The sequence below is a fragment of the Panulirus ornatus genome, chromosome 37, assembly GCF_036320965.1.
Source record: "Panulirus ornatus isolate Po-2019 chromosome 37, ASM3632096v1, whole genome shotgun sequence".
Taxonomy (NCBI): Eukaryota; Metazoa; Arthropoda; class Malacostraca; order Decapoda; family Palinuridae; genus Panulirus; species Panulirus ornatus.
The window spans coordinates 4,700,810-4,714,304 of record NC_092260.1 but is presented as its reverse complement, the minus strand read 5'-3'; the positions used below and the strand labels follow the sequence as shown (position 1 = coordinate 4,714,304).

Genomic DNA, 13,495 nt, shown 5'->3' with positions numbered 1-13,495 from the left:
CTCACCATGAGTCATACATACATTAAATAACCTTTCCAACCAGTCAACATTACATTCACCCCCCTTTTTCAATAAATTCCACTGCAATACCATTCAAACCCAGTGCCTTGCTGGCTTTCATCTTCTGCAAAGCTTTTACTACGTCCTCTCTGTTTACCAAATCATTCTCCCTAACCCTCTCACTTTGCGCACCACCTTGAGCAAAACACCCTATATCTGCCACTCTATCATCAAACATATTCAACAAACCTTCAAAATACTCTCTCCATCTCTTTATCACATCACCACTACTTGTTATCATCTCCCCATTAGCCCCCTTCACTGAAGTTCTCCTTTGTTCCCTTGTCTTACGCACTTTATTTACCTCCTTCCAAAACATCTTTATGTTCTCCCTAAAATTTAAAGATACTCTCTCACCCCAACTCTCATTTGCCCTCTTTTTCACCTCTTGCACCTTTCTCTTGACCTCCTGCTTCTTTCTTTTATACATCTCCCACTCATTTGCATTATTTCCCAGTAAAAATCATCCAAATGCCTCTCTCTTCTCTTTCACTAATAATCTTACTTCTTCATCCCACCAATCACTACTCTTTCTAATCTGCCCACCTCCCACGCTTTTCATGTCACAAGCATCTTTTGTGCAAGCCATCGCTGCTTCCTTAAATACATCCCATTCCTCCCCCACTCCCGTTACCTCCTTTGTTCTCACCTTTTTCCATTCTGTACTCAGTCTCTCCTGGTACTTCCTCACACAAGTCTCCTTCCCAAGCTCACTTACTCTCACCACTCTCTTCACCCCAATTAGATTGGAAGTTATTTGAGCAGAATTCATCCTTTTTCCCCCTGTACATCTAGGAAAAGTTCTCAGACTAATTAGCTAGAAGGGATTGTAAGGATGGACAATCCAGGTGCTAGAAACTCCTGCAGTTATACCTTAGTTGATGTTTCTGTTTTTTTAGACCACCTCAGCTTTTTTGCATGACCCCAACCTCAAAGCTCTAGATTCTTGTGTTTACATATCTGTTTTTAGCAAACATTTATATAGGCAAAGATTTGGACATTGCCTAACAGATTCTACTATATATATTCTTCCCTGTACTCAAAGACTGTACCATTTAGTTTAGAAATTCCTTAAATCCTTCCTGGGAGAATCTTGTTGAGATATGACTGAAGCCGTATGTTTTGAATTCTTATCTAACCTTTGTTATGATAAGGATAAGGCTGGTAATGCTCTTGCCTCATAGATGAGTGCCCTTCATGAACCCGTCTTGGATTTTGTGTTAATCTGATTGATCCTGTTTAGGATGGATATTTCTGATCTTTCTTTCTGAGGAGACTGGTTGCTTTTTCACCACATCCAAGTCAAAGCTCTCAAAAGTCCTAGACCATTTACAGTTTTTTCTCTGGAACTTAAGCTCCTTAACTTCTTTAGAAAACTTTTCCTTATGGCCTTGTTCTTTAGTAAATTACACACTGTTTATACACATGATTTTTTTAAGGCAGGTTCTCATGGTTTAAGATAAACCTTTTTCCTCCTTTTTTTCCAATAATGATCCTATTGAATTAGAAATTGCCCTTAACTCTTGTAAGATTTCATCAAAAGAGCATCATGATAATTTCCTTGGAGAATTTTGGACTTCCCCAGGGACCTTGTACAGCTTTGAACCTCAAGATTCCTTCCAGCAAGAATTATTTTTGTTTTTTTTCTTATTTTTTTTCTCTACAAGGCTTTACACAAGAGCACATCATATGAGGAATGTGGCCTCTCAACCTTAGCTTTCCTCAGACATTCTCTTTAGAGGAGGTTAAATAAGATGTCTTTGTCACTCATTTTCCACTTTCAACTGACAGTGCTCTTGATTCTCATTTTCGATTTACCTTGTGAGGCCCTGGGGATTCCTCCTTCATGAGATATTCGATTGTGCCTCTCAATCATTGTTGAAGAAATTTGTTTTCAATTTTGGGTTCAGTCTTCTAATTGAAATTTTTCTTTAGACTCTCCTCTCTTCATGTAGTTGTAAAATAATACTTATAGGATAGACTGCAGAAGAGAGAAATATAGGTTTTGAAAATTGGATAACCTTTTCTTTCTAAGGCAGTGTCCTATGAGCATTTTTATTTTGTTTTCCTTACCCTGTGTGCCTTCCTCTGTCTTTATTCAAGAATCATTTAATTGTAACAAACCAATTTTGGATTGATGACCACAATTTGTGAATTCTTGAGCTGTTAGACAGCCAGAAGGATTAGGTCAGTAATGTCATTTCGGTGGCAGTTTCTGATTGTTCAAAGGCGGGCCTGATAAGCACACTGCAACTACCATAATTGAGTGGAGTGTGAAAATTTGGGATTGCCATTGCTTTCTCACTGGAAACACTGAGGGTTGAAAGTTCCTAACCCAGGTTTCCAAAGACAATATTCTAAAACACTGATTCTCAACCTTTTTTGTCCCATGCACCCTTTTCACCATATTTTAGGATGTCATTCCCCCTTTCCAAGATTGTCTGGCTCAAAAGATGCTTTCCAAATGATATGCATATAGTGATGAAGTATTTATTTTTGAGAGCAAAAATGGGCATGTTTGAAGGAACAGTAGTTCCAACAATTTTATATGGTTGCAAGGCATGGGCTATAGATAGCATTGTGTGGAGAAGGGTGGATGTGTTGGAAATGAAATGTTTAAGGACAATATGTGGTGTGAGGTGGTTTGATCAAGTAAGTAATAAAAGGGTTTGATCAAGTAAGTAATAAAAGGGTAAGAGAGGTGTGTAGAAATAAGAAGAATATGGTTGAGAGAGCGGAAGAGGGTGTTTTGAAATGGTTTGGTCACATGGAGAGAATGGGTGAGGAAAGATTGATAAAGATATATGTGCTGGAGTTGGAGGGAACAAAGAGAAGTGGGAGATCAGATTGGAGGTGGAAGGATGGAGTGAAAAAGGTTTTAAGCAATCAGGGCCTGAACATACAGGAGGGTGAGAGACATGCAAGGAATAGAGTGAATTGGAGCATTGTGGTATACCGGGGTCAGCATGCTGTCAGTGGACTGAACCAGGGCATTTGAAGCATCTGTGATAAACCATGGGAAGGTCTGTGGGGCCTGGATGCGGATAGGGAGCTGTGGTTTCGGTGCATTACACATAACAGCTAGAGACTGCGTCACTGAAGGAGGGGATAGCGATGCTGTTTTCATGTGGGGCGGGTTAGCGACAGGAATGGATGAAGGCAAGCAAGTATGAATTTGTACATGTGTATGTATGTAGTGTCTGTGTGTGTGTATGTATATGTTGATATGCATATGTATGCATATGTGCATATGTGGGCGTATATGTACATATATATATATGTATATGAGAGGATTGGCCATTCTTTATGTGTTTCCTGGTGCTACCTTGTTGATGCAGGAAACAGCAATTATGTATAATGAATGAAAAAATAGATATCCTTACTTTTAATTTAATCTGTGACATTCAATAAAGTGCGATGTCCTGTAAATTATGTACAATCTGTGGATTCATAGTTTGTAGAAAGATCAGTATTCCAACAGTTTGAATCTGCTAATCTGTGGTCCCAATTCCTCCCTGGTTGGGAACCAACCCTCTGTTCTAGAAAATGTTTGATCCTTGTGGGACAACACCTCTGAGAGAACAGTTTTTTTTCAGTTTCCAAAACCTACATTGGTTTCCCTTTCATCATTTTTTTTCATGATTTTTTTAAAGGACACTGTATTGTGGAACATTGAGTAGAGAACACTGAACAGGAGTAAGGCATGGGTATGAGTAGGAAGGAAGGAGGCTGAGTGATAACCAGTGAAAATGGGTGTGCATCAAGGATGTGTGATGTTAGTCTGTAATCTGTACATTAAGATGGTGGTGAGGGGGTCTTAGATTAAGAGCTGGCCTTGGATATGATGGTGTGTGTGTGTGTGTGTGTGTGTGTGCACGTTTGGAGGGGAAGGGGGAAAGGTTGAATTAGTTGCTGCTTACGGATGACATAACCCTGGTGGGTGACTCTAGAGAGAAGCTGATGACAGAGATTGGGAAAGAAAGAAGTTGTGAGTAAATGCAAACAAAAGTAAGGTAATGGGATGCAGGAGGGATTGAGATAGGATGGTTTGAGTTTAAGTTTGATTGAGGACCTGGAGGAAGTGGAAAGCTTTAGGTACCTGGGAGTGGATATGACAGCGGATGGAACAATAGGGGCTGAAATAAGTCGTAGGGTAGAAGAAGGGACCATAGTCCAGGGTGCATGAAGGAGTATTTGCATGGAGGAGTCTCCTAGGGCAAAAAAGTATGTTTGTTGGCATGGAGAAATCTTTTAGAGCAAAAATGAGTATGTTTATTGGCATGGAGAAGTCTTCTAAAGCAAAAATGAGTATGTTTATTGGCATGGAGAAGTCTCCTAGGGCAAAAATAAGTATGTTTATTGGCATGGAGAAGTCTTCTAGAGCAAAAATGAGTATGTTTATTGGCATGAAGAAGTCTTCTAGAGCAATATTAAGTATGTTTAGTGGCATGAGGAAGTCTCCTATGGCAAAAATAAGTATGTTTATTGGCATGGAGTAGTCTACTAGGGCAAAAATAAGTATGTTTATTGGCATGGAGAAATCTTCTAGGGCAAAAATAATTATGTTTATTGGCATGGAGAAGTCTTCTAGAGCAAAAATAAGTATGTTTAGTTGCATGAAGAAGTCTCCTATGGCAAAAATGAGTATGTTTATAGGTAAAGTATTCCTGACAAAGTTATATAGGTGTGAGTCTTGAACCTTGGATGTAAAGGAATGGACAGATTTGAATATACTGGAAATTAAATTTTGGAGGACTGAGACAGCTGTACAATGGAAGGAATTACTGTATAAGAGATTGTTGTGATATTAAAGCACAGTATGATTGAGAGAGCTGACCAGTATTTGCCTGAGTGGTTTAGACACTGAGAAAACGAGGGAGAAAAGCTGACTAAGAGGATCTTCATGGCAGAATTGGAGGGAACAAATGGAAAGGGGAGACTGGACATGTCAGAAGTGGAGGGAGCAAGTGGGAGGGGAAGATATAACATCTCAGAAGTGGTGGGAGGAAGTGGGAAAGGGAGGCATGACATTTCAGAAGTGAAGGGAGGGGGACATATGACATGTCAGAAGTGGAGGGAGTAAGTGGGAGGAGAAGACTGAGTACATGGAAGACCGAAATGAAAGAGGCTTTAGGATATTGTGGACTTGATGTACATGTGAAAGGCACCAACGATATAGAATTGAATTGTTTGAAATGGTATGTGCAAGGTTGATATGCTTACAGTGGGCTAAACCAAGTCATGTAGGCATAGTAATCAAAACCAAACATGGGTTAGTCTTTAGGGCTCGTGAATTGCAGGTGCTAGTTTCAGTATATTTTACATGAGAATTTGAGAGTGGATATGTGGTATTGAAAATGTCATTAAGTTCCCAGTGTTGATTTGCTAATATGGGAGAAGCAGTAAAGTTTAAAAAAAAAAGTGGTCAGAGTGGAATTTGAATAAAGCATTAATTGGTAGCAGACATAGTCTTTATTTGTATCATGAAGATATAGTCATAAAAAATGCAGTAATACTGAAATTTTGTAATTTTGTTAGTGCAGAATAAGTAAAGTTATTAAAAGTTCTCTTTTAATGTGCAGTCAAACAGAAAAGGAGGATATGGTTCGAAAATCCACCAACCTGCTGCTTACAAGAACCCTGAGTGGCTGCTTGGCAACGTTAATCAAAAGACCTGGGCTGCGTCTTCTTCAGCTAATACAGATCACCATCAACACTCTTCACTTGGAGCATGCTAATGTTCTGTTAGAACATTATGTGGCCAAGCTAACAGGGTAAGTTTTTAGTCTGTAAACCAGGGATATGATTTCTTTATTATCATGAATATCATATGACAGTGACACTATGTGTATTATGTCCTTATGTTTTAAGGTATAGTAAGTCTGGTGTCTTTGTATACCCTAGCATATGTGATCTAAATCCACAGAACATGTTTGACTGCTGCTTCTCACTTTATCTGTGTGGAGATCAGTCATTCAGAGATTGACTACTGTGGTTCCTCTTCCTTTAGTCATTCAGCAAAGCTGTGAAATTCCCTTCCTTCTTTTATTTTTCCTCATCTTATACTCTTCTCACCTTTAAGAGTTAGGTCTGCAAAAACATGAGAAGCTCAGATTGATTCTTCCTTCATTTGTTTTTCATACATGTTATCTTACCGTTCATCCAAGATGGCCATGATTGGGGCATGCTTTTGTCAATGCATGTTGATGATAAAAACAAGTAACATTATGAAAGGAAAGGTCATTGTCTGTTAGGGCAAAGATGGGTAAGTTTACGAATATATAGTAGTCCCATTGGTGTTTTATGGATGGGAATTTTTAGGCTCTAAATGCAATAGATGGGAAGAGGATGGATGTAATTATTTATTAGTACATAGTGGAGAAAGAGTTTTACTGGAAGGATTGACAGAGCCAAATAATTCACAAGGGAGAGGGAGGCAAGAGGGGTTGGGTGGGGGTTGACTAATGGTGGAGGTAAGGGAGGGGCAGAGGGGTTAGGGGGTTAGCAGAGGCAGAGATGACATTACACAACATAGCAGATATGTTGCAATTCTGTCACCCATGGAACTGAATTTGATTAATTAGGAAGACTGTGATTATGATTACGATTCCTCCCACAGCATTGGAATCAGTTATAATTGTCATTGTTTGTGATTGATTATGATTACAAATTACATTATTGGAAGAAAACAGGACCAAGCATTTGTTTCATTTGCTGAAATGTGACTATGAATATTAGGCATGTTAAGAAGTAAAAGTTAGTAATCTTCAAAACCACAAGGCTATAGCTAGATTCAGTGTAACTTGAACTAAAACTCTTATCTTTCCAAACCTGCAATATCTTGTTGGCCAGTTGCCAGGCCTAACTGAACCTGATCAGTTCTTGTCCCCAGTTCTCCTGTCCTTTGCTAATGGCATGACTTTTAGATTATAGACTTTTCTTGGGTGCTTTTTATATAATCTCTATATTTAAGTCGCACTCAGTTTTAGTATAGGTCTATTCCATTTTTCATTTTCCCCAAATTTACTATTCTCTGTGGAGGGCATAAACTTGAGCTTCACAGTTGGCAAGTAATCATAATGTAATCATGGTTATGATTACATTTGCAGTGGAATTGATTATGATTACTCTGGCTTTGGAGACAGTGGAATCGATTGTGATTCCTCTAAAAACCATGGAGTCAGTTCCAATGATTACAATTGCTGATTACTTCATATCTGCAATGTTGTACTTAACGGAGGTTGTAAGTAATGATTACGAGAGCAAAACAAATAATGAATTGTGACAAGTATTAACTATTATATGTAATTTGTTGTTATCTACAGTTTAGAAATACTAGGGCACATTCATATCAAATTCCTCTCTCTCTCTCTCTCTCTCTCTCTCTCTCTCTCTCTCTCTCTCTCTCTCTCTCTCTCTCTCTCTCTCTCTCTCTCTCTCTCTCTCTCCCCTCTCTCTCTCTCTCTCTCCCCTCTCTCTCTCTCTCTCTCTCTCGCATGTTTTTCTCTACATTTGGAAACTTTGAAATTACTGCTACCTATTCGAAGGGTGGTAATGAGAGGGGGCTGCCCTTTTTATGACAGGATGACTTTAACTAATGAGAGACTTGTTTACAATCTACATAGTCTTCATAATTGTAATCCTAAAATTTTAGACTTGATCATCCATACTGACAAGCTAAAATATGCTGGTTTATGCAATGACCACCATCACTGCAACAACCTCACCAGCACAGCACTCCAGTAGTTATTTTATCACTGTTGCACTGTCTGCATTTGTCCAATAACTTGTGTAATGCCTCATACCCATAATGAGCTTCCCATACTGTCATTTACAAGCTCATCATTAGGGCTCAGTAGATTAAAGGATATGGCTGACCACCTGGGTCTCTCTCTCATTGTAGCAGTTTGCTCATTTGCACTTTAACGATGAACCACTCAGGTGTTCCTTTTGAATGAATAACAGTCATGAAACCAGCTGATTATCCTTATGAAAGCCAAGTTTTAAAGGAACTATAGGTACTGTTTTGAAATCTTCATTTCCTAAGATATCAGAGCTTGAACAAAATTCTGGAGTACTGGAGGGAGAGAAACGGGAAGAATGCATGGAATGGTGTTTGCGAGGGAGGCATATAAGGACAGGGATAAGCGGAGACTCTTTTGCCATGGTCACCGTTGATAGGTGTTCCCAGAGGGAACAGGCATCAGAGATATAAATAGATAGATAGATAGATAGAAGGAAAAGTAAACCCCATTTGCCATTAGAAGCTCACCCTTTCCTGTATGATAATTATGATTAATGTGAACTACTTGTATCAAATAATATCTCTAACTTTGTGTTCATTGATTTTCCAATTGGCCTGAGTATCCAAAAAAGTAAGATATTGATAGTTTCTGTTAGGTCGTTAATCACCCCGTGAAATTGTGTTAAACAGATATTAAAAAGAGAGCAGTCATGACAGATTCATAATTCTCCTTGTTGGTATTAGTTGAGAAGACTAGACATTTCAAATACTGACTCATCGGAAGTGAGGTTTACTGTAACATTTTAAATGTACTTCACTTTATTATAACAATTCAACTTTGTTATAGGAATCTACCCTATGCCTCAGAGACGATGTGGAAAGTTTGGTCAGTTGCTCTGTTGACATCTAACCCATCATACTGTATTTAGCCTACCCAAGGCAAGTGCATCATCGCATAGCAGTGCAAACATATTTTAACCATAATTATGGTATATTGTTGCATCATATAGCAGGGTCAAGTACAGTCTCCGAATTCAAGGTTGATGGCTGGTAATAAGGTTTATTCTTGATATAGTTAAGGTGAATCAAAAGTAAAGTTATATTTATTTATTTATTTTGCTTTGTCGCTGTCTCTCGCGTTTGCGAGGTAGCGCAAGGAAACAGACGAAAGAAATGGCACAACCCACCCCCATACACAATGTACACACACACACGCCCACACACGCAAATATACATACCTATACATCTCAATTTACACATATATATACACACACAGACACATACATATATACCCATGCACACAATTCACACAGTCTGCCCCTATTCATTCCCATCGCCACCTCGCCACACATGGAATACCAGCCCCCTCCCCCCTCATGTGTGCGAGGTAGCTCTAGGAAAAGACAACAAAGGCCCCATTCGTTCACACTCAGTCTCCAGCTGTCACGCAATAATGCCCGAAACCACAGCTCCCTTTCCACATCCGGGCTCCACACAACTTTCCATGGTTTACCCCGAACGCTTCACATGCCTTGATTCAATCCACTGACAGCACGTCAACCCCGGTATACCACATCAATCCAATTCACTCTATTCCTTGCCCTCCTTTCACCCTCCTGCATGTTCAGGCCCCGATCACACAAAATCTTTTTCACTCCATCTTTCCACCTCCAATTTGGTCTCCCACTTCTCCTCGTTCCCTCCACCTCCGACACATATATCCTCTTGGTCAATCTTTCCTCACTCATTCTCTCCATGTGCCCAAACCATTTCAGAACACCCTCTTCTGCTCTCTCAACCATGCTCTTTTTATTTCCACACCTCTCTCTTACCCTTACATTACTTACTCGATCAAACCACCTCACACCACACATTGTCCTCAAACATCTCATTTCCAGCACATCCACCCTCCTGCGCACAACTCTATCCATAGCCCACACCTCGCAACCATACAACATTGTTGGAACCACTATTCCTTCAAACATACCCATTTTTGCTTTCCGAGATAATGTTCTCGACTTCCACACATTCTTCAAGGCTCCCAGGATTTTCGCCCCCTCCCCCACCCTATGATTCACTTCCGCTTCCATGGTTCCATCCGCTGCCAGATCAACTCCCAGATATCTAAAACACTTTACTTCCTCCAGTTTTTCTCCATTCAAACTTACCTCCCAATTGACTTGACCTTCAACCCTACTGTACCTAATAACCTTGCTCTTATTCACATTTACTCTTAACTTTCTTCTTTCACACACTTTACCAAACTCAGTCACCAGCTTCCGCAGTTTCTCACATGAATCAGCCACCAGCACTGTATCATCAGCGAACAACAACTGACTCACTTCCCAAGCTCTCTCATCCACAACAGGCTTCATACTTGCCTCTCTTTCCAAAACTCTTGCATTCACCTCCCTAACAACCCCATCCATAAACAAATTAAACAACCATGGAGACATCACACACCCCTGCCGCAAACCTACATTCACTGAGAACCAATCACTTTCCTCTCTTCCTCCATGAACACATGCCTTACATCCTCAATAAAAACTTTTCACTGCTTCTAACAACTTGCCTCCCACACCATATATTCTTAATACCTTCCACAGAGCATCTCTATCAACTCTCTATCATATGCCTTCTCCAGATCCATAAATGCTACATACAAATCCATTTGCTTTTCTAAGTATTTCTCACATACATTCTTCAAAGCAAACACCTGATCCACACATCCTCTACCACTTCTGAAACCACACTGCTCTTCCCCAATCTGATGCTCTGTACATGCCTTCACCCTCTCAATCAATACCCTCCCATATAATTAAAGTTAGCAACATCTAAATAGTTTGTCTAACTACCAACAGACAAGTTAAAAAACTAAATTTTCTGATGAGGAAAGGCCAGAGTGGTCGATCTTCCGAATCTACCAACAGTAAATGCTCAGCAATTTTGATAATTTTTTCTTCATAGCCCTATATTTTTTTCCTTACCACTGGCAAACAGTGAAAACTGAGCAAAAACCGTTTTATCAGTAACTGAAGTGCTGAGTGAAGATTGAAATATTCAAGCTCAAATATTTGTAGCTCAAGCTAGAACAGCACAGCAGTCTGAGCAGTTGAGAGAAGTGGTGAGTAAACAGAACACTTGATCTGCTGCTCTGTGTCTCAAGACAATATAGGCAATAAGGGAATGGAAGACTGCTGTGGAAGTATTGTTGGGAGGATGATGTGAGAGGTGCCATGTGACTACCAACATTATTCACACCTGAAATAGAGCTTAGATAGGCATAGTTTATAAATTATATGGGAGGGTATTGATTGAGAGGGTGAAGGCATGTACAGAGCATCAAATTGGGGAAAAGCAATGTGGTTTCAGAAGTGGTAGAGGATGTGTGGATCAGGTGTTTGCTTTGAAGAATGTTTGTGAGAAATACTTAGAAAAACAGATGGATTTGTATGTAGCATTTATGGATCTGGAGAAGACAAATGATAGAGTTGATAGAGATGCTTTATGGAAAGTATTAAGAGTATATGGTGTGGGAGGTAAGTTGCTAGCAGCAGTGAAAATTTTTTATCAATTATGTAAGGCATGTGTATGAGTAGGAAGAGGAAAATGATTGGTTCCCAGTGAATGTTGGTTTGCAGCAGGGGTGCTTGATATCTCCATGGTTGTTTAATTTGTTTATGGATGGGGTTGTTATGGAGGTGAATGCAAGTTTTGGAGAGAGGGGCAAGTATGCAGTCTGTTGTAGATGATAGGGCTGGGGAAGTGAGTCAGTTGTTCGCTGATGATACTGCACTGGAGGCTGATTCAGGTGAGAAACTGCTAAGGTTGGTGACTGAGTTTAGTAAGGTGTGTGAAAGAAGAAAGTTAAGAGTAAATGTAATTAAGAGCAAGGTTCATTAGGTTTAAGGGACAAGTTGATTGGGAGTTAGGTTTAAATGGAGAAAAACTGGAGGAAGTGAAGTGTTTTAGATATCTTGGAGTGGATTTGGCAGCAAATTTGGCAGCAGATGGAACCATGGAAGTGGAAGTGAGTCACAGAGTGGGTGAGGGGGTGAAGGAGGTTCAGGGAGTGTTGAAGAATGTGTGGAAGGCAAGAATGTTATCTCAGAGGGCAAAAATGAGGGGTGTAACCATAGTGCACCAGCTTAGGGTTGAGGTCACAATGCTTCAGCTTGAAGTTGAGGTCACAATACACCAGCTTGAGGTTGAGGTCACAATATATCAGCTTCAGGTTGAGGTCACAACACACCAGCTTGAGGATGAGGTTACAATGCACCAGCGTTGAGGTCACAATACACCAGCTTCAGGTTGAGGTCACAATGCACCAGCGTTGAGGTCACAATACACCAGCTTCAGGTTGAGGTCACAATGCACCAGCTTCAGTTTAAGGTGACAATGCACCAGCTTCAGGTTGAGGTCACAGTGCACCAGCTTCAGGTTAAGGTCACAATGCACCAGCTTCAGGTTGAGGTCACAATGCACCAGCTTCAGGTTAAGGTCACACAGCAATTGCAAAGTCACCTTTGGTGAGGTTGTATCATTGTCAGTGAATGAAAGGGTTCAGCCACATCAAAGAATTTCTGACTCATGCATTTTCATAAGAAAATACAAATCTACTGAAGTCTGAAGATCAGCTTTTATGGGTTTAAGATTAATCCAACCTCAGATTTTGTGGCTAATAGTGATGTGGTTACGAATAAGTGAATTTTGATGCACATGACAGTAAAATTCTCCTTTGGTACATTATCCCTGTTTCTAGTCAAGTCTTTTAGTCTTTATAAGTGTCTTGAGAAAATGAAGAGAACATGTTTGGTCATCCAGCTCATCATTTACGCCTTTGTTGCAGTGAACCTTTCTTGTTGAATCAAAAGGTTGGTACTATTTTCATAGCCATGGCTAACACTTAGACCCTATGATGCTAAGAAAGTGGTTTCTACTTTGGTTTTATTAAGGAATTTTTCATTAGACTTTAGCAAGAAAAATTTAGGGCATTTGACTGGGGCTTTATATCAAGATACACCTTCTATGGTATGGTCTGCCTTCCTTGTATGGTTGTGGGTAATATACCTTCAGAATAGAGCAATCCAGATCAGAGGCCAAGTAATCATGAAGGGTAAGGTATATCTTAATGTTCCTCCTTGTTCATGTCGGTATGTTCACTGATGCCCACATGGCTTATTTCATCGGTGAGAAATGCAGGTTTTAAAGTATTACCATTTCCACTCAGTAATAAGTTATGTGATTGGATGGCACCATCTGCAGCTCCACTCTCAAGATATTACCTAGATGGGTTGCTGTATGAATTCTAGGGTTAAATGAACAAGTATTAGCCAGCTTCACATATGTTATAGTGGCTGACAAGGGATCAATCCCGGTGGATTTGTGCTATGGAACATTGTATTTAACCCATGTGAGCAAATGCTTTCTCTGATGGTTTTAGTGCTCTGCTTACTGTAGAGAAATTGTCTTTATGCTCCAAAACCTACATTTCTGTGCCCTTACTTAAAATTATGTACAGTAAGTCAATACACAACTGATAAAAGTGCATTTGTACTGTATTGGAAAGAAATTCTTTAGTGTGCAGTAGATTACAATGAAATTTTATTCAGTCACTTAATACAGTAGCAAATGCTGATAAAAGACGTGCAGATTTATTGACTGTAAGGTACAGTACAGCATGGCACTGTA

General features: G+C 39.8%; 1 protein-coding gene across 3 annotated transcripts in view; it reads left to right on the top strand.

The window, feature by feature from the left end:
- Sec15 (exocyst complex component Sec15) overlaps window positions 1-13,495 on the top strand; it is a 250,812-nt gene that overhangs the window by 193,655 nt on the left and 43,662 nt on the right. For all 3 annotated transcript variants that reach the window (XM_071683731.1, XM_071683732.1, XM_071683733.1), the window contains exon 11: window positions 5,643-5,834. In XM_071683731.1, coding sequence (XP_071539832.1) covers window positions 5,643-5,834 — 192 coding nt within the window. The remainder of the gene's footprint in view (window positions 1-5,642; window positions 5,835-13,495) is intronic.